The sequence below is a fragment of the Cucurbita pepo genome, chromosome LG06 (genome assembly GCF_002806865.2).
Source record: "Cucurbita pepo subsp. pepo cultivar mu-cu-16 chromosome LG06, ASM280686v2, whole genome shotgun sequence".
In the NCBI taxonomy this organism is placed as follows: Eukaryota; Viridiplantae; Streptophyta; class Magnoliopsida; order Cucurbitales; family Cucurbitaceae; genus Cucurbita; species Cucurbita pepo.
The window spans coordinates 112,196-133,388 of NC_036643.1; the positions used below are offsets into that span (position 1 = coordinate 112,196).

The 21,193-nt window shown below is 37.6% G+C and overlaps 4 protein-coding genes across 10 annotated transcripts in view; 2 read left to right on the top strand and 2 right to left on the bottom strand.

Moving 5' to 3' along the window:
• Positions 1-873: 873 nt before the first annotated feature.
• On the bottom strand, positions 874-5,559 carry LOC111797515 (protein NLP4-like). 3 transcript variants are annotated; one of them, XM_023680532.1, is made up of 5 exons: positions 5,251-5,559; positions 3,942-4,946; positions 3,347-3,394; positions 2,320-3,250; positions 874-2,230 (listed from the first exon to the last, which is right to left on the bottom strand). In XM_023680532.1, the coding sequence occupies exons 2-5, from the start codon at positions 4,812-4,814 to the stop codon at positions 1,329-1,331; spliced, it is 2,754 nt and encodes a 917-aa protein (XP_023536300.1). In that variant the 5' UTR covers positions 4,815-4,946; positions 5,251-5,559; the 3' UTR covers positions 874-1,328. The 3 variants fall into 3 exon arrangements, with proteins under 3 accessions (XP_023536300.1, XP_023536301.1, XP_023536299.1); XM_023680533.1 differs by having other exon boundaries at positions 2,320-3,247; positions 5,246-5,559; XM_023680531.1 differs by having other exon boundaries at positions 5,246-5,559.
• A 2,888-nt stretch (positions 5,560-8,447) lies between these two features.
• Positions 8,448-12,314, bottom strand: LOC111797651 (catalase isozyme 1-like). Its single transcript, XM_023680718.1, has 8 exons — positions 12,164-12,314; positions 11,681-11,777; positions 10,661-10,938; positions 9,473-10,249; positions 9,231-9,320; positions 9,046-9,113; positions 8,840-8,933; positions 8,448-8,738 (listed from the first exon to the last, which is right to left on the bottom strand). The coding sequence occupies exons 1-8, from the start codon at positions 12,176-12,178 to the stop codon at positions 8,679-8,681; spliced, it is 1,479 nt and encodes a 492-aa protein (XP_023536486.1). The 5' UTR covers positions 12,179-12,314; the 3' UTR covers positions 8,448-8,678.
• A 1,975-nt stretch (positions 12,315-14,289) lies between these two features.
• LOC111797537 (G2/mitotic-specific cyclin-1-like) lies at positions 14,290-16,363 on the top strand. 4 transcript variants are annotated; one of them, XM_023680567.1, is made up of 5 exons: positions 14,290-14,830; positions 14,923-15,225; positions 15,300-15,425; positions 15,517-15,609; positions 15,867-16,363. In XM_023680567.1, the coding sequence occupies exons 2-5, from the start codon at positions 15,076-15,078 to the stop codon at positions 15,969-15,971; spliced, it is 474 nt and encodes a 157-aa protein (XP_023536335.1). In that variant the 5' UTR covers positions 14,290-14,830; positions 14,923-15,075; the 3' UTR covers positions 15,972-16,363. The 4 variants fall into 4 exon arrangements, with proteins under 4 accessions (XP_023536335.1, XP_023536336.1, XP_023536337.1 ...); XM_023680568.1 differs by having other exon boundaries at positions 15,876-16,363; XM_023680569.1 differs by having other exon boundaries at positions 15,972-16,363.
• An 853-nt stretch (positions 16,364-17,216) lies between these two features.
• The window catches only part of LOC111797026 (BTB/POZ domain-containing protein At2g30600), a 6,377-nt gene continuing 2,400 nt past the window's right edge, over positions 17,217-21,193 (top strand). Inside the window, exons 1-5 of one of the 2 annotated variants that reach the window (XM_023679887.1) lie at positions 17,217-17,755; positions 18,252-19,146; positions 19,451-19,780; positions 20,313-20,543; positions 20,899-21,060. In XM_023679887.1, coding sequence (XP_023535655.1) covers positions 18,352-19,146; positions 19,451-19,780; positions 20,313-20,543; positions 20,899-21,060 — 1,518 coding nt within the window. In that variant the 5' untranslated portion in view covers positions 17,217-17,755; positions 18,252-18,351. Of the gene's footprint in view, positions 17,756-17,834; positions 18,119-18,251; positions 19,147-19,450; positions 19,781-20,312; positions 20,544-20,898; positions 21,061-21,193 lie in introns of those variants that run through there. The other variant, XM_023679888.1, reaches the window with a different exon arrangement.

Sequence of the window (21,193 nt, forward strand, 5' to 3'; positions counted from 1 at the left end):
AGTAGATATTGCAAAACTCTCCCAACTACAATTGGCTTCATGGAGGATCACCATTCATGAATTTGCTACCATAATGCACTTTGGGAGGTGAGAAGGGTGTTTGGTGACTATTTCGAAAATAGTTTTCCCTCTTTATCTAGTGAAAATCATGTTTTTTTTTCCATCTTTTTCTTCTGTGATTTGGTCTAACAGGAAAAGTTTATTATTATTATTATTATCATTATTGATTTTGTTTATAATAATTGATGTAAGGCAGTTGTGTTCCTTAAATTATAATCATAATGGAACATAAATATGAATGGAACCGAATGATTAAAGAACTAAGCATGTTTTCTACATTGAACAGACCATTCTAGCTTGCGTCAGTTTCTTCCTATTTAAAATTCTTGTTTGAACCATTCGCATCGTGAATGATTATTATTAGTTGTTGAAAAATTGCAGTCAAAATCAGATAAATTTATTTCGAGGAAACAAGAAATAAATAAATAGTTCTGATAAAAAATAAATGGCTGCAACACAAGTTATGGGTGCAATCAATTATTTTATTTACTTCCATTTTGTTCCCTTCTCTGTAGAAAATTAATATTTATATATTTTTTGTATAAAATATTGGTGATTAGAATCAGATACAAACATCAATGGAGCACCTGAAATTTCCCTAGAAAAGACACCAAAAACGGAATTGGAATTGGAATTGGAATTGGAATTGTTAATAATAAATAAAAATAGAGAGAATATTGGATATAAAATGGAAGGCTTAGCTGCCACCCATTGCATCATATCATCTGTGGATTGCTTTTATGTTCTCCAAATTCCATCGAATCCCATTTGCATTTCATTTTTTAAAGAAATAAAATAAAATAACAACAAGGCATAATAATTGATAATCTTATTGCCAACACAGATGTTGACGTCAGAGCACATAAAATATTTGTCTCCTGAAAAAAGTCTTTCCCAGCTCAGCCACAATTATGTCACCCTCAATAAGTCAAATTTACATACAAATCCCAAAAGTCAAAGAAAAAAACTAATAATCTTTCTTTCTTTCCAATTGGTAGACACAGAAAGAGAGAGAGAAAAAAAAAAGAGGTAATTTACATACGAGGTAGCTGCGTTGCCGTTGCCGTTGCCGTTGCCATTGCCACTGCCATTGCCATTGCCATTGCCAACATGTAACCCCATAAGGACACCACCCTTAAGCTTTGGCTTGCTTCTTAAACAGAGGCATAAACACAGTTGACTTTCTTGTCTTCTAATCCACAAAACATATTCAACAATGCTCTCATGCCTTTCTAGAATTGTAAAATGTGGTGGTCAGTGCAGCACGTTCATGAGAACCCTCCGCTCGCCACACAGTTTCTCTTACGGCGACGAGACTCCTGAACCAAAAGTCTTATCGTTTGGATTCGACACGATTTGTAAACATGAAAACACTCCTGCAGATCTGTGTCACTTGTTAACAACACCCATTCAGATTCATCATCTAAATACTTGAGATCAAATTTAGTCATGTCACTGATACTAAATCGTTTTCCCACTTCGTTCAGTAACTCTTCGTATCGCCACTGGTTATGCACTCGAAACCGGATTTTCTCCTCCCCATAGCTGACCTTTACTTTCTGAACTTCCACCCTTTCAGCCATCCCATCGCCTTCTTTTGCTGAGTGCACCAGACATTCAGTGGCAGGATGTTTGCAAAGAGACTTGCAGCTTTGGGATCTTCGAGGGATGTTTGATCCTTCCATAATTGATACATGTATCTCTACCTCACTTTTGACCCTCTTCAGCTCTCCATCACAAGGATTCTCTCCTCCTCCCATTTGATCTTCACTTCCACCTTTGTTCCAATGCCCAACATTTTTATGGCTCCGACTAGAAAAGCATTGGTTCGAACTCGAGCTCTGGCTGCACGAAGACGATGGAGATTTCGATGCACCACCACCTTGGAGGTTGCTCATCCCAACCTCGTTCGGATTGCTCGATGTTTTCATGCAATCTCCCATCTTTGCACTTACAACTGGACCTGAACCTGAACCTGATAGATTTGGAGATGCCAAATCCTGGAAATTAGAATACAAGGACCCAATTTGAAAAGCACCTGATGCACCTTCCACAGAGTCGATTACGAGCTGGAGTTTCTGCAATGAGTGACCAACCTTTTTTATTTTTCGAGAAGGCCAACGTTTAATCCCATGTTGTCGACATATCCTTTTCAATGTGGTCGGACAAACTGAAACAGCAACAAAATGAGTTAAGATGAACAGTTTGATAGTACAAAGAAAACAGTACGATAATATCAGAATATGGCACTACAGGTACCTCCAATGCTCTTTGCAGCATCCTTTAAGCTACCAGCGAAATATTGCCGAAGAACTTGTAACGTGATCGTTTTGTCGACCTTGGTTCGCCTTTTCTCACCGGTTCTTCCCAAGCCTGTATCAGAAAAGCAACTATTACCTACAGTTGCACACTCTTCACTGTCCTCGACGACGCCATTCAAATTGTAATTAAGTTCATGATGCTGGTAACCGGAGGAACTTAACATCTCCGATGTTTTTCCGTCCTGGAATAACGAGACGAATCCACTCTGTTGTTGTATGTTTTGCACAGATGATGTTAACAATGAATTTGTTGGATGACTGATTTCTAGCTGATGATGTTCTACCTTGGATCTTCGACAAGATTGTTGCATATTTTCCTCCCTACACTCCTTATCGTTTACGAGACGCAGGCTCCTGCAAGATCGTTGTATAATCGTGGACAATGAAGTGAGCAGCACTCTCTGCTCTTCAGGATCTATACAGTCTACAGGCAGGAAGAACTCTAATACGAAATCGGTTTTATTAATGTAAATGCAACGAAGGCGTATGGCAACTGCAGCGTGTAATCCGAACAGCTTGGCATGGTGTGAGAGAGGATATTCTGTGTTGCAAAAGGATGTAATATCACTTGAGAAACATGGCTCATTAGATTTGAATGCCATCCCAACAATGCCTTCGCCTTTTAGCAAATGATGCTCGGAGCATGCCTCGTGAAATTCCTGAACTCGAGGATCGGCCACAAAGCAAGCCCGGTCTACCGTAGAAACGCAACAACTGTAGTTCTCATCCGAGTGCCTGCAGCCCTCTCTATTTTGTTGGATACATGATGCCCAAGTTTGAGCCAAAGGCAAGCCATGCGTTTCACAGGCAGATTTCAAAGTGTTTTGAATCTCTTGTAATACAGCTTCATTGGACCTGTTAAATACCTGCTGAAAGAGACACATTTTTCATTTTTCATTTTGAGTGGAAACAAAAAAACTCATGTTCAAATGAACAGCAGGAAAAGAATTGAATGATTCGATTACCTTTTTATCGGGGTGGCCGATAACATCGGAGCTCCGAAGCTTGACTGCCTGCAGTCAGAACAAAAAGTTGCAAATTCCAATCAATAAAGGATTCTTGAACTAAGCATGTCAAGCTTCCACAAGTACTGCAAAATGGTCTAACTCATCGTTCAAATGCCGTTTGGCTTCAAGACACCGTGATTCGAACTCATTTCAGGCGTTATCTTAACTCGAATTCAGTATTGTAACAGTCAAACCCCACCGCTAGCAGATATTGTCCTCTTTGGGCTTTCCCTTTCGGGCTTCCGCTCAAGGTTTTGAAACGCGTCTGCTAGGGAGAGGTTTCCACACCCTTATAAAGAATGTTTCGTTCTCCTCCCCAACCGATGTGGGATCTTACAAGTATCCAGGAACCCAAATTCACACGAACATAAACAACAAAGGAACACATTCAAGCCAATTTTCTAAGGTCCATATAAACATTCAAGCATTGATAAATGGAATAACACTTCCTGAATGTTTGTGAGTTCATGAGAGTTTGAGTTGATTTGTACAAATTCAAACCTTGAGGTAAATGTAACAAAGAATTTAAAGACAAAATATAAAGGAGACTGACCTCAAGAGCTTTGCAAACACTCTCAAGTTCTGAACCATATTTGATCTGCTGGGTAACCATAACAACTTCAATGACTCCTAAACAGTTCTTGCTACCTTGTTCAAAGATAGGAAGTGCTACAGTTCCACGTACATCGTGCTCGTGCGCATGATTGACTCTCGGGTACTCGTCGCTTCTAAAGAATCGAACATCAGGAGTCCACTCTGGAACCTTTCTTGAGAACACCCGACCAGGCAATCCCAAAGCATTTTTAGAATCATCATCAGCAGTGAATTCATATTTCACAGAGACATCGCGGTACTTGCTGAGTCTTGTGCAGCTGGAATTCTGAGAGAATGGCAGATCATTTGTGATGAGAACACTTCTTCCCCCTCTGTTTATAGGCACCCATACTTGAACAAGAACATCTTTGTCTCTAACAAAATCTTTGATATACCCAACAGCTCTAATTAACTTCTCCATCACAGAAGATGCAGAGCCCAGATGATCTCCAGGTCCTATCCACAATCTTCTGCACAATTCAGAGCCTTCAAAACCATGGTTTTCTGATTGACCAGAGCATCCCTCTTGCTCCATATCAACTCTTCCCCGCCCCATAGACGCCTCATCGGTCAAGATTCTCCTCGGTTCTTCTTGATTAGTTCTTGTAATCTGGCTCATGTGAAAGTCACCATTCATGTCTGTAGCAGGCCATGCAATCAAAGGGTCTAGGTTGGCACCAAAACTTGCGGTGCTAGGATGAAGAAACTCAGTACCTTCTGCGGTCTCTAACCAGCAACCTTCCAAAAGCAGCCCATCCATGTAGTCCAAATCCATGGCTGCCTCAGCTGGAGCATCCAGCATTGTCGCTGGTGATAACATGCAATCCTCCATAAAACAAAACTCCCCACAAATCCCAATACGTTTAGAACTTGGTAGCACCGATTTGGATATACCCTAAACCGATCGAATATCAGATACAAACCCAGAATAAGAAATTCCAATCCATGGTTAGGAAGAACCGACCTGTTGAATATCGTAAGAAACATATTCAGTGTATTCTATAGACAAACAAGTAAGCCACCGAAGGAGACTTTTAACACAGAAACCCAGCAGCAGTCAAAAAAGCTTAGCGTGCACTATAGCACAAAAGAAAGTAAGGATTAAAATACAATCATGAATCACTGATTCTCCCACCAATAGAGAGAAAGACAAGAGAAGACAGCCAAACAAACACACCTCAACACAGCAGTGATTCAAGCAATCTGGTCTGTAAAATCCCAAAACACAGAAGAAGAAGAAGAAGAAGAAGAATAAAAGCGTACCTCACAAATTTGAAAGATTCCAAGAGATTCCCAGGTGGGTACTCAATATTTGAGCACTGTTCCTGAAATGGCCACGAAGAAGAAGAACTGTCTGAATAATAGGAACATGAAAGAGAGGCGTGCAGAAGTAAGTGAAGAATTATGTCCTCGGAAGGCTTTTGGCGCCGAAGTTCCTTTTTCAGCGTAAACCACCACGAAGTTCCTTCTCCCAATAACACCTCGCTCCGGCCCCCTTCCTTCTAAGCGCCTTTATTCACTACGATTCTAATGCTGAAGATTCTTCCGTCGAAGTCCGAGCGTGACCCCACATACGCCCTCTCGCCCCCCCCCCCCCCNCGCTGTAAAGTCAACTTGCACACTCTAAGAGAGAGGGGAAGGAAATGAGAAGGGCTCGCTTAAAGAATAAATCTGTGAATGCTCGATTTGATTATTTAATTAGGGTAACCAGAATTATAAAAATACAAAAGTATCCATCGGAATCAGAATCTTTCAAATCAACAGTATTAAAACAATAAACAAATTAGGAGCATTTGCAGGCTCCCTCCACTTCAGAATACCCAAATACACCAACAAACCTGAAAACAATTTTAAAATTTGACGAAAAAGACGACGACCCAGTTGCTGAATTCTGTGGAGGCTAACCTGAAATCCCAAAGCCCCCGAATGAGATGAACAGATATTAAAGTTTAGTGCCATGTGCACAAATCTGACTGCATACGCTGCATCCAATGGACTCCCCACTATCGAATTTAGATCAAAAGATTATATATATTTTTACTAAACACACCATTATTAAGCATATTAAATAAGTTTAAGATTCAGACGTCACCCACACCCACCAATAAAAAATTGGATAAAAAAATCTAAAGAAAGTTCATCAAAAGATGAGCTCATCACCCATTTGCATTATTAAATTCCGTTCAAATTTGTTCCGATTTCTGCTCCATGTGGGTTTCTCTACAGCTGCTGACACAACCAAAATCGTTCTTTTATTCCCTCTTTCATCAACACAACACTGATCCGTTTGAGATTTCTGACCCTTGTTTGTATTTGGATTTTCCCAGTTCATATTCAACTTTTTGGCTCCAAAAACTAAGGAAAATCACAGGATGTATATAAAAGATCGTTCATTGTTCTTAAAGATTCGATTCAATTCAATTCAATGATGAATGATTGTGTTATTTTGATTAATGGGTTCAAATTTGGATGTTATTATAATCAGGAAATGAAGAAAACGTCATGATCATAAAAAAGAGGGTTGTGGTGGACATGATAATGTTGGATGCTTGTGGGGTTTAGTGGTTTTGAAGCCTCTCGTTATTGACCAAAACAGACAACTCTGCAAGGGACCAACAGAATTTGAAAGAATCAAAACCAGGGCAAAAGGGTAATTTCCCCCCTTCCCTGTCCCAATTTCTCATACTTTCTGCGATGCGACACTGAAAATCAGGCGGCTTTGGAGTTGAACAACTTCCGTTGCCTTTCACACTCTGATGTCACCTTCTTTTATTATTATTTTATTCATTTATTTTTATAACTAAACATTTAAATTCTAAATCATATTCCAATAACTTTTCAAAATTTTATTTAGATTTTTAAAATATTTATAGTAAATAATAATAAAAAAAAAATTATAGTTTGTATAGTCTAGGTTAGTTTCAAGTTGATGGATGTAAACAATTAGGTGATTTAATTAACCTAGTTAATTATACTAATTATTGTTTAAGGTTGAAGATAGCGTAGGAGAGGGAAAAATATAGGGTTTAGGGTTTTCATTAACGGGCAATGTAGGTCGATTTTTGGTGGGTAAAAGAAATAACTTAATAAATAAGACATAATTAATTATCATGTCAAAAGTGGATAATTTAATTTTTGCAAGTATTTTAGAGCGTAGGTTTAACTAATTACCTTTTTTTGTAGAGGTTTAAAGAAAACTATCAACATTTAGTAATAGTAGAGAGGGTGAAGCAAGCGGGAAGCCACGTAAATTAAAATTATAACGAAAAGTTTGTATGGTAAGGGGTTGATATGTAGAAGTAGAAGCATCACATAGGTTGGTCCCAAAGAAGTTGTGGGCAGAAGTAGAAGTCAATTTTGGAGAGCAAATTTTGGTTACATTTTGGTTACATTACATATCAAATCAAACAAAACTTTTCTTTCTCTTTCACAAATCAACTATAGCCTTATCATTATTTTAATATTTTAATCAAATTTGTGGTATTTTGCACGTCAAGACAACCTAAAACCGTCCTATCTATCTAATGTCATCCTTACATTGAGGAAGTGGAAGGAAGAGAAACGCATGTTTCACAATTTAAACATAATTCAACTAGTTAATAAGTTATATCTTCAAACCAAAAGTTGTGGACATAAATCTTGGCTTCTACCTCTATCTATTTATTATTATTTAAAAATAAAAATAAAAAAAAATCACTTCTACTTATTATATGAAACTAAAAAAAAAAATTTGCATATTTGAATGGTTTTTTAAAAGAGAAAAAAAAGTATATCTAATTTTGTATTTAAAAAGTTTATAATGAGTCTTTAAATGTTTATTTTATGTATAATAAAATTTTAAAATTTTAAAATTTTATGTTCAAAACTTAAATGTTTTATTACACACCAAATTTGTTTTTATATGGAATATGTGAGAACAGTACCTAAATTTGTAATTAATTTATACGTTCTATTTATTTGGTAGGTTGAGGAATTTGAACCTACCATCTTTCATGATAGAGTACAATTCAAATACGTCTGACTTGGGCCCTTTTCCCTCTTTTTTTAATAAATAAAAAATAACCATGTTTAATATTCTTCATCTTTTATTTATTATTGTTTTTGTGAGAGAGAACAGAAATTTGATAATCAAGCTTTGTTTTTTTTTTTTTTTTCATTCTATGAAATTTTAATTAAAAATATTAAAGTGCTTTGTTTTTTAGCAAAAAAAGAAAAAAGAAAAAAATTGTTCCTTGCTCAATTCTTGCACAAATTTAGAAATAGTTTGAAACAAAAATGGAAACAATTACATAACACTTCAAATTTCTTAAAAACTGAAAACGAAGAACAGATGAGCCCACAAATCCCCACACGAAGAAAGTATGTTTGGACTGATTTTTTAATTTAAAAATTCCTTTTTTAATCAAATACTATTCCATACCAAACATACATAAAACTTAAACAAAACTCAACCATTGAGACCATAGCACATAATATGGGAGTGTGACATTGAAACACGAACAAAAGCTTAATTAGATTGACATATTTAGGTCGAGAAGTCACATGAGAAAGAGAGAGAGGGAGAGAGTGATGCAAATATTCAAATATGGTATGAAACAGCATATGGATTATAACAATATCTGATTCATCTTCTCAAATGGCTTCCCCCTTTCCGTATAAATTTACCAACAATAAGTGTACACCTCTCCTCCTCCCCTCAAATGCTTGGTCTCACGTTGAGACGAGATGCAAGCTTCTGACCAAGAGACCTGTCCGCCTGTTCCAAATTACCATCAAAACACACACCATTAAATCTCTCACCAACAATCCTCCATGCAATTCCAAACTCAGTCTCAACCAAAATGCTACTAAACGCACCTGAGACCAGTAAGAAACCCAGATGCTGCGGATCTCATGGGTGACACGAGTGTCAGACAAAGCATCCACCCATCTGCGGATAAATCGTTCTTGCCTGCAATATAAACACAAACAAACCCGTGGTTTAAAACCCTCCAACCCAGTTACATGAAAAAACAACAATGTGTGCATCTTCCAATAATAGCCATTGATTAAACAAAAGTTACTTGTCTGGTGTCCAAGATCTGTATCTCTCTCCAGGCTCCTTGAAGTTGTTCTCCTTCTCAATTACACACTGGCGTAACCAAAGACAGCAAGAGGAATCTCAACAGGTTAGCATACTCATTGACCGAACAATAGCAAAAGGAGTTCATGTTAAAGACATTAAAATGCTACAATATTGATCACTGACCCTCTCGCGCCTTCCAGTGCATACAGCTGGTGGGTGAGGATACTTCTCAGCGTGGCGAGCAGGATCAAACCTTGAAGGGAAGTAATTGACCTGAGGCAAAGCAAAAAGGAAGACAAAGATCAGAACAATCAAATTACCAAGAAGCTGGCATATAACGTGTTTAAATCATGCACAATCAAGGACAACTAAAAAGAAACCACCAACTTTTAGAGATAGTTAACAAAAAAAGAAGTAAACAATACCTCCTCATCTCGGTGCATAAAGTTCATGAAACCCTCGTGGTGATTGTTGTGGTGAGCACACTTGGGTGCATTAGCAGGGAGTTGCAGATAGTTTGGTCCAAGACGGTGCCTCTGGGTATCTGCATAAGAGAAGATCCTGGTCTGAAGCAATTTGTCATCTGAATAGTAGACTCCAGGAACTATAATGGCAGGACAGAAGGCCAGTTGTTCATTCTCTGCAAAGAAGTTATCGATGTTCTTATTCAAAACCATGCGACCAACTGGCTGCAAGGGCAAGATATCCTCGGGCCAGGTCTTGGTTACATCCAGAGGGTCAAAATCATATCTATCTTCATGATCAGGGTCAATAGTTTGAATGAAAAGCTTCCACTCAGGGTAGTTGCCGGCTGCAATTGAATCATAGAGGTCCTGAGTAGCATGACTATGATTACTTCCTCCAACACGGATAGCATCTTCCTCCAGCAAGGACTTAACTCCACAGGTAGGCCTCCAGTGAAATTTCACATAGTGTGCTTTCCCTGCCTTGTTAATCAGAGTATAGGTGTTAACACCTGAACCGTCCATGTGCCTGTAATCTTGTGGGATGCCAATATCATCAAATAGAAATGTGAACATATTCAGGCTTTCGGGATGATGAGAAAAGAAGTCAAGGACCCTCCAATTCTCCTGGATATGGGACTTGGGATTCGGTTTGAGAGCATGAACCATGTCTGGAAATTTCATACCATCACGGATGAAAAATACAGGGAAGTTGTTGCCCACGAGATCAAAATTTCCCTGAGTAAAAGAACAAAGGACGCTTGAAAGTTGTACTACCATGCGGATAATAAACAAAGCCTAATAAAAGCATGTATTTACATATAAGCAAAAGGAAAGATGCACAAAAGATGCAAAATCTGAGTTTACAGAATCACAACATATAATTTACCAGCAGAAGTATACAATATTATGAACTTCCTACTGATGAAACATGATAGCATGTTATCCAACCAACTGATGAAAGTATTAGCATGCAACCCATAGAATTAATCCAATAGGCGTAGAACAAATTAAAGAAGTTCAAAACACAGGCAAGGTTCTACATTATCACAACCATTGCATTCTTATGCTTCTTTTTATCAGAAATCCCAGGTTGTTATAATTGTAAGTTATCAGCAACCAATAAAGCATAAACTAAAAAACTCTCACCTCCCTGGTGTAAAACTTCACAGCAAAACCTCGGGGATCTCTCAGCGTTTCAGGGCTACCGCGCTCATGGATAACAGTGGAGAAACGTACAATAACTGGAGTCTGAACTCCAGGGGCACGAAGGAAATCAGCACAAGTAAGGTGGGCAATATCATGAGTCACCTCAAAAAACCCTTTTGCACTAGCTCCTCTAGCATGGACAACACGCTCTGGGATCCGCTCTCTATCAAAGTTAGCAAGTTTCTCCACGAGATGATAATCCTCTAGGAGAATAGGACCTGCCAAATAAAACATATTCGAGTACTTTTATCGATAAGTGTCTTTCGAGTACTAAGGACCAACCACAACATTTTTGGTATTCTCATCTACAGCTATCTGACACCAGATTTCAAACCTTTTTGCCAGAAAAATTATAGATATGCTGTAGATATTCACTAAGCATTGTCCAAATGAGGATGACAAGAAACACAACCCTTTCAGAGAATCTTTCTGACTCCATATTTGTTCTTCACATTCAACATCTACCAGAATATACAGCTCTTATAACAGAATAGACCATCATCTTTTAGCAACTGGTCTTAATTGCCATTAGAAATGTAGCATATGATTAATAAATGATAAAACTAGTTCCCTCATCTAACCAATTTTCCACAACTTGAATAGCTTCTATAGAAGATAAGACCAACAAATCTTCATGACCTTCTCAACTAATAGGTATAAGTTGAAAGTAAATCTAGAGCTAAAGTCAACGTATCTCTGAAGACGAAACGGGCTTCTTTGGTAGCAAAGCGCCTACTCCCGCTAATTCTCCTAAGCATGGCCGGGAGAAGTAGGGGGGAGACTAGACAAGAAACTTTGAGGGTACTATTAACGCCAGTACAGATTCAACAGTACTTCCATCTAATATCATAACCACTATCGAACGAAAAGAAAATAACAATAAACGCGCACTATTAACGTAGTCTTGCTAGTGTTTTAACAGCTACGTCAAAAACCGAAATATCAGAAACCAATTCTTACCCCTGGGTCCAACGGTTAACGACGAGTTATTGTTCCACACTGGAGCGCCAGAATTTGTAGTCCAGAAGGGGCTGTTGTAGCCACTTGAAGGGCGGTGCTGCAACGCGCGAACAGATTAAACAAACTTAGCCGAAATATAAACAATTAAGAAATTAGCTAAACAGAAGTCCAACTTCATGAACGTACTCAATAGAATTATGTACTTCGTTTGTCGTCGAGTAAACATATCCGAAAATCAAAATAACATTTAAAAAGTCCTTTACGGTAGACGCAAAGGGCGGAAATGAAAACAAAGAAAACCATTTCTCCATAAGAAAATCAGTTCGAAATTGAAGAAAATCCAGATGAAAAATCTAGCAGCAAGTTCGATTTAATCAAGAACCAAGAACGCAGCAGTGAAGAAAGTAAGTCAAATCCCCATTGGTAAGCACGAAAACACATCATACTCGAATCCAAAAAATTAAGGCGTGAAGATGGAAATACCCTGTAAGGATCCATTGCAGAAGGAGAAGAAGCGAGACTCGAAGGCGACCTCGGATAATCTGGAATGGGCGAGACGATTAACGAAGAGAAAAGCGAGGGTGAGGATTATATAAAAGCAAGCACCCGTGGCTTGCACTTCTCGCTTTTATAATCTAATTTTTAAATTTCATCGTCGTTTTATTCTTTGCCACCCGTGCCTTACTCTTTACTCTTTCCCCCTTCTCTTCAACTTCTCGCGACAAAATTGAATTACAATGTTTTATGTAGATAATTAGTATTTAATTTATTTATTTATATTAAATTAATGCCAATAATGAAATTTATAATATAGAAGGGACTCTTATTTATACCGATTTAAAGTTCTATTAAACGGGTGTTGATAACATTATTTCATTAACTTTTTCTTTTTTTTTAATTAGATTTAAGTTTTTTTTTTCCTATTTTACTTTAAATCAAATTATTTAAAGTAATTAGTTGAGCATAATTAAATTAAAAAGTCGGACTTCCATGTTCAAAACCTTCTTATCCTAATTAAATTTGTGAAGCAATTATTGTAATTAGTCAAATAGAAATAAATAATTTCATAAATTACTTTCTAAATAAATAAGTTGTGTGAAAAGAATAAATATTGGTAAAGAGAAATTGGAGATAATATTGAAAGATAATTTAAGGACGTTATGGAGCCGCGGTTTCTTATCCCCAACAATTTTGGTGATTTTGCGTGAATAGAATCACAGCCATGCATGCAGAGGAGTGACTTGGTCCACTTATATTTCACCACGTGGCGGAAAGAACGCCTTGAACCCTGTGCTGTGTGTGAACATAGCGAGATGCTGAAATAGGGATAAGGCAGTCATGGGGCTTGGGCCGAGTTTAGCCACAACGAATGGGCCCACTACATAGCTTGTTTGTCATATTCTTATTATTTATTTTTTCCAGTTTTGGAACTTTAAAAAAGGGTTTCTAAGGGATTTGCCTTTTCCTCCTCCAAACCACACATTTTTTATTGGGCGACTTAGATTCAGCTGTCCCTGCCTTCATTTTTTATTTTTTTTAAATAATAATTTATTGATTCTATTTTTTCTCAATATTCATTTTGGTGCATTATTAAACAATTATTATTGTGGGATACGCTTCCTTTCATTTATTTAAAAGGATAATAATAAATTTATAATTAATCCACCCTTACAACATTCTAACCTAAATTACCTAAACATTCTTACTAGATTTTTGATTGAACTGAACTAAACCATTTAAAAATAGTGTAAGTTAATTTTGAAAATAAGAGGTTGTCTTTTACTCAATTTATAAATAGGTTTAATTTTTTTTAAATATATTCTTATAATCTTTTTAAAAAATGATGGTTTAAAATAAAGAGATCATAATTTAAATGCCCCTACAAATTCTTTAATCAACCAATAATATTATTTGTTTTTGACGGATTTAACTATATTAAATTAATTTAAGAGGAAAATATTTTTTAAATTCAAAACAATTAAGAGAATTAATTTAAAACTGAAACAATTGAATGAGGATTTAAATTAAATTAGGTTGGGGTGTGGTGAAATAATTATTTGGATGACAAAATACAGCTGAGTTCAAAGATGGGAAAAGTCAGTTTTGCCCTTAAAAATGGAATGATGGGACAAAGGGGTACACGCAACCCAATAACCCAACAACTCGGACCAACCCAACTATAGGTTGGATTGGATTAGCATTTCGAATAGAGTTTTGTTGATTTTACTGTGCGTGTTTAGAAATACTCATTTCTTTAAATTAGGTCCCTATTCACGTAAAAAAAAATATTAGAACTGTAACTTACAAAAATCGGACAGGCCAAACGGCAGTTACACGCACGCTCACGCGCCCAAGGTGCGCTGGGAGTGAGAGCCCACGCGCGATGGAGTGCGCCAGTCGCAGGCCAAACGCGCGTCTAGCACGCGCGCCGCTTCTGCGCAGTCGCGGATCGGCCGGCCGGTTCGGCCCGGCTTTGCGTCGACACGTGTCGTCGCCTCGTTGGAGATGATTTTCTCCAGCAGACGGTCGACGCGTGTCCGCGCCTGTCACGCCGCCTGCCGCCGCCTGCCGCCTGCCGCCTGACATTTATTTTATTTTATTTTATTTTTCTTTCTTCTTCTCGCTCTGCGGTCCATAACATTTTTATTTTTGTTTTCTCCTCTTTTTCTTTTCTTGTTCTTCTTCTTCTCTGTTCTCTCCGATCCAAAACACAGCGTCCCTTTCGGATTTTCATGTTTTTCGATTCGTAGATCGGACTGATATGATTTCTTCGGCAAAGTTCTAGCTCATGTTACGGGCTACGTTCTAGTATTTTTTTTGTAATTTTTTTTTTCTTTTGCTTGACTACAGGATGAGTTAAGAGCGTTCGAAGTTCACTCACCGTTCTCGGACGATTCTCGGATCTCCGACTTCGGGTTGAGATCTCGGCCAAACTTCTTCACAGATCTTGCGTAGAGTTGTTCGTGAATATATTAAGAGTTCAGATCTTAATTCACAAAGGAAAACTGTAGATCTGAGAAAACGTTCAAGATCTTACTCGGGGGTTTTTCCGATTTCTTGATGGAAAATGGGAATCCGGCCACCCACATTCTCTTTTTCCTTCCAAGAAAGTCTCCCTGCACATGGTCTTGACCGGAATGGACTCCAACGGTAATTTTCGATGAGTCTGCCGGCCGTTCATTCTTCCACCTCTCTCTCTAGGTTCTCTCTAACTCGTTTCTCTCACTATTTCTTTTTTGCAGGACTCTTGGGGTTTCATTTGGACCCCTAAGTGGTAGGAGGGGCAAACTTACCTATTTGCCCCTCTCTCAACTTTTCATCCGGCGAAAGTGGGGCGTTGACAACGCCAGCGGCGTTCGGCGAAGAGAGAGGGAGGGAAATCAATCCGGCTACTGATGGAAGTTTTTCTAAGTTCTCTCTGCCAGATGAACACAGCTCTCCACAATGGTATGGAATCTGTTGCCGAAGATGATTCTATGGGCGACTCAGCAGTGCCGATGTTTGTTCAACCTACAGAAGCAATGTTGGACGAAATTGACATAATGGTAAGGATTATTCCCTTCTCTTTCGGTATTACTACTTGAACTTGCTGCCATTGACGCGATTTCATAATCCACAGGAGAAGTTGGAAATTAAGGATATAGATGAAGAGCAGGTCATTGATATTAACAGCCTTGATAAGAAGGATCCACTTTGTGTTGTGGAGTACATCAATGACTTGTATACATACTATAGGGCAGCGGAGGTAACAATCTTCCAGACAAGACACGTTGTGTCTGAAACATAAATCCATGTTCGCTTTTTGTTTCTGATCAAGATGTTCCTCCTCCTCGCAGGTTTCTGTCTGTGTTCCACCAAATTACATGGCCCAGCAAGCACATATTAGCGACAGGATGAGAGGGTTTCTCATTGACGGGCTAATAATTGAGGTTAGTTTACTAGTATCCTAGTGAGAGTATTGGGAAAGATCAAGAACATTACCTGTTTGAAACTACTAATCTGCATAATGTTGTGAATTGTCCACTTAATTTTGATTTGGATTTGGATTTTTTTTTAAAAGATCTCATTCCAGCGTAGATAATGATCCTTACTTAACTCACGATCCTCAAGCTTATTTAATTAACTAAATTCGGACTACTCCCAATAATCCTCAAGCTTCATTTTTATTTATTTATGATTAATGTAATTTATGAAGGGACTACCAAAGCAGAACATAATAATTACTTCAAAGGTACACTACAGATTTAAGCTTATGGAAGAGACTGTACCTAACAGTCAACCTCATCGATAGATTCTTAGCAGTATATTCAGTGGCGAAGAAGAATCTCCAGCTAGTTGGAGTGACAGCCATGTTTATAGCCAGCAAGTATGAAGAGGTTTGTTTTTTTGTTATGGACGATTTTATTCAGATATCTGAGAAGGTCTTCGGAGTAAAAGAAATTCTAAACATGGTTATGTTTTTGTATTGAAAGAGCAACACTTGCAAAACTAGAAACTTAGACTCTTACAAGTGTAGGATCATGTGGGATCTCACAATCCTCCACCCGAGTGTCCTTATAGGCACACCACCTAGTGTATGGCTTTGATACCATTTGTAATAGCCCAAAAACACTTCTAGCAGATATTGTCTGTTTCGTCCCGTTACTTACCGTTATCAGCTTCTTGATTTTTAAATGTGTCTGTTAGTGAGAGATTTCCACGCCTTGAATGCTTTGTTTTACTCTTTAACTGACGTGGGACCACATAAACAACAACCATGGTGGTTTCACGAATATACTGAAGAGTTTAAATTCGGCTAAAATATGGTGAAAAATAAAGAAAAGATGTGTGATGGACAAGGTGATCCCATGAATATAATATACTAGTTGCACCCAACCTTGTTAGGCTCGTCAACGATCTTAAACATTTATGTCGAAGACCCAACAAACAGAGATTCTGGTTAGGGTGATTTCGAAAGTCCCCTGCTATGAAAAATAAATTAGTTTTAAAATACTTGTATCATCTACCCATGAATGAAATTAAAAGTTTTAGGGCTAAGGTTGATAATTTAAGGAAAAATTGTTTTTTTGGATAAATAAAAAAAAGTAAGATATCTATTATTTGCCGTTTGGATTAGATTTAAATCTCTCCTTTTCACGAATTTTTGTTATTATTTTGTTTTGAAAATGACCACAAATTTTTTATTATTAAAAAAATGATTTTTTTAATAAAAAAAAATCAAATCATAAAAAATAATAATTTTTTATAGAAAAAATCAAATCATAAAAATACTGAACCGACCTAACTGCGGAATCAAACGGGAACCAATGTTTTACTGAAATCAGAATTTTTTTTTTATTTTATATTTTATTGATGATGGTTGTGCCACATAATTCAATGAGGTGTTTAATTTTTGTTCTAAATAATTAATAAACACTGAGGACAAAACGAAGAAATATTTTATGTAAAATTTTTGGAACTATAAAATATTTAATTGCTGTAGATAAATTCAACCTAGCTGGAACGATTTTGGGATGAGGTCAAATGTTTCTATTCTCGGCTACATAGTTTGATTGCTCATATATATAAGCAGAGCTGATTCCTCGTGAAAAATGAAAAATCGAAGGCAAAGATTCGATGTATGAAAATCGATTACAAATTCAAATGATATCTGTAAGGTGAATCAAATTTTTGTTTGACAACGAAATGACGAATTGGAGTTCTGGATAATCGATTCGATCGTCCTGTCGATTAGTCGAGTAGATAGCCATGCCACGCACTTGATCTCAGTTTGTAGATATTTTGTTTTCGTGGCCAAGCGAATCATACATTCAAAGCATCCAAATCCCTTTCTGTGGAAAATTGGGAAGAAAACAGACGAGAGTTACAAAAACATATCCGTCCTTTGATGTCATCACTCGATCAACCTGTCCATGTCGCAAGTTGTGCAAATATCTGGATTAAGTAATGGTCCTCGTTTCGTGCTGCGTTTAGATATACTTGCAGAGGTGAGGCTCCATTAAATACTAATGGCGCCAACCGAATACCTGCGATGAGTATCAATCGATTTGTTCAATATGAGCCAGAATTATTGAGGTAGGTTTTACGTCTTGCCTTTATTTTCTGATTAAATTCATGTTGGAGATTAAATCTTTTTCTCGAGAGTTTCAGGGAAGTGAATTTTAACTTTTCTGCATCAATTTGTCGTTGTATGTTATCGGGATATTATATGCGAAGTTGAATACAAAACCTCCGTTTGCTTGTGATGTTGTCGTTTGTTGCGGGTTCAAATTCTGGGTCCAGTTGGGTTCTTCTAGCAATTTCTGGTTATCTTGTGATAGAGATATTTGAATCGTCGTAGATCTTTGTTTTTGTCCTCTAAGATTGTTTCGGATAATGGGATATGTATAGAATAAAATCTGGATCGCAGTCCATCCCCTCCGATTTACTCACTGGCTAGTATGTTCTTCTTTACCGACCGATTTGAGCTTATTTTTTCTTCTAATTAGGAGTGATTTTAAGCATTTTCTTATATCGCGCTTGTTCATTTCTGTCTATCATCTTCTCAAACTGCGAAGTATTTTCTTGCCAGGTAGACAAGTTTGCTATCCATATAATATTTGAGGTTCCTATCAATTAAACCATTCTTGGTGTTCTGGTGTGTTGGGATATTCGAACATTGTTGAGGTGGGATGATGGATAAGAAGGAGAAAAACTCCCTCACGGTGGCTCCTTTTGAGTGTGCTTGGCTCAAGGATTTAAGATTTCGGGAAGCTGGACGGGGTTGTGTGGCTTTTGAAGCTTCCGCTCATAACGATGTCACGTTAGTGTTCCGAGAGAATGTGGGGAGTCAACATTACCATTACAAACGAGATAGCTGTCCTCATTATACGGTTATATTAGGTAGTCACCGAAATCGACGTCTAAGGATTATAGCCGATGGGAGAACTGTTGTTGATGAAGAGGGTGTTGCTCTTTGCAGTTCCTCTGCGTTCCAGAGCTATTGGATCAGTGTCTATGATGGTTTGATCAGCATTGGGAAGGGGAGATATCCTTTTCAGAATCTGGTCTTTCAATGGCTTGATACAAATCCAAACTGTAGTGTTCAATATATTGGGCTTAGTAGCTGGGATAAACACGTGGGATATAGAAATGTTAATGTTTTGCCGCCGACGCAGGACCATATTTCCTTGTGGAAGCATGTGGATAATGGCGTTGAAGGCGAAGAAGACGTGGAACTGGAGTTAGAAGATGAATACACAGATTACAAGAGCTGGGGCCTCGAACATTTTCTAGAAAATTGGGATTTATCAGATGTACTTTTTAGTGTAGATTCTGGGGAAACACTTGTACCTGCTCACAAGGCTATCTTAGTTGCTTCGGGAAATTTTCCCTTGAATCTGTCGCAAGATGTTGTGCAGCTACATGGAGTATCATATCCAGTTCTCCATGCTCTTCTTCAATATATTTACACAGGTCAAACTGAGGTAATTTCTCCCATCATATGTAATTATTTGTCAGATTATGGCCATGGCTTGTTGTCTTTTGACATCCTTTAAAAAACTTCGACATGATAAATTTCCTCTCTTTCCTCTTCTGCTCCTTTTTGTCTTGTGTCTTGGCCATTTCCTGTTTTCTTAATGTTTTTGGCTTGAATTGGTTCTAGTTCTACTTTGATATTTTGCTGTATGCGGAACTGCACCAAGTTGGCAATTTTAATCTCAACGCAGATACAGTGAAATCAATATTTTGTTTGATAGATTGATGATTGATGCTTCTTATTTACTATAGATTCTAGAGTCTGAACTTGGTTCCTTGAGGGATCTTGCATTACAACTTGAAGTGAATGCTTTAGTGAACCAGTGTGATGACATGATGGAACAATTAAAACGGAACAAAAAGTTGTTGGACTCGGGTAAGAGGGTGGAATTATTATATCCAAGGATTCAGCCCCATTGTACTACAGTCTTCCCCTCCGGGATTCCATTAAATGTGCAGAGGCTCAAACAATTGCAATGTACTGGCGAGTTCAGTGATGTATGTATTTATATACAAGGTCACGGGTTTGTTGCTCATGTGCACAAAATCATTCTTAGCTTGTGGAGCATGCCATTTGAAAGGGTGAGGAATTGATACTACATTTCATCTTATGTGGTTACGGTATTGCTGTTCTGTTATTTTGTATAGTTTTTTTTCTGAATAACTCGTATATACATCATTTAGTTTGCTTTCTTCTTTCCATTGATATGGTCGTTCAACATATACAAGCTTTCTGATGTTCTAATAGAAAAGAGGCTCCTTGGTACTGGGTATGCTTATACCATTAATTTTTTTGGAAATTTTTTGTGATTACACGATTTTATCTGATAGTGGACTGCGGTGTGAGAACTAGTAATTGAAATGCAACTTGAAAGGCTGGACTTGTAATTTGTAATGGAGACAGACAGCAAATTAGACTCTTTGTAATATTTGCTTAGCCTCTTCTGTTGTTCGCTACCGGGTTTCCATAGTTCATACCTACTGTGCCTCCATCATGTATGGGTCAGGATGATTTCAACTAGAATTTACTGTGTATACTTTTTGTCTTAGGTTAGTGTAAATATGTTTTTTCTTCTTCTATTGTTTAAAATTTATTCGGGTGGTACATGGGCAGATGTTTACCAATGGAATGAGTGAAACAACGTCTTCTGAGGTTTATATTAGGGACGTATCACCAGAAGCTTTTCAAACCATGCTCAAGTTCATGTATAGTGGAGAACTCAGTAAAGATGTTACAATGGAATCTGATGTCTTGTTACTTCAACTACTATTTTTAGCTGATCAATTTGGTGTTACTCTTCTTCATCAAGAATGCTGCAAAATACTTCTAGAATGCCTTTCGGAGGTAGTGTGGTAATCCTAATCTTGTACGCTTGTTTAGAGTATGTATTTAATTATTTTGTTAATTTTTACGTGGATTTGTCATTATTTCTTATTGTACTTGTATGACTGGAAGATAAAAGGGGGAGCGTCATGCAGTTTCGAGGTTCTGAGAACAAAAGAAGAGAATCCTTTTATGATAATGAGTTATAGGAGTATTGATATCCTACATATTATATGCAGGGATGGAGTCTCCTAGTGGAAGATGGTCATACATCAAGATTTTTTGTTTATGCACAAGTTTAATGGACGAGGAAGCAGACAATTTTGGGAAAGTTGTAGGACTTGCTTCCGAAGCTAACTGTCGAACTTTGTTGCAGGATTCAGTATGTTCCATCCTTCAAGTTGTTTCATCAATTCCATGCTGTAAGCTCATTGAAGAAATTTGTGAGAGGAAGTTTTCAATGCACTTTGATTATTGTACGACTGCAAACATTGAATTTGTCATATTAGATGAGTCAACTTTCCGCAAAATCCTTCAGGTATGGGCTCGCCTCTTCAACTGCTTTACTTTGTGGAACTAATGGTTGAAAATTTTAGGACGAGTATTTATTGCTAAGAGCATCTTCTATCATAAAGCTACTCTAAAACAACTCTAGGTTCAGTCGGGGGGGG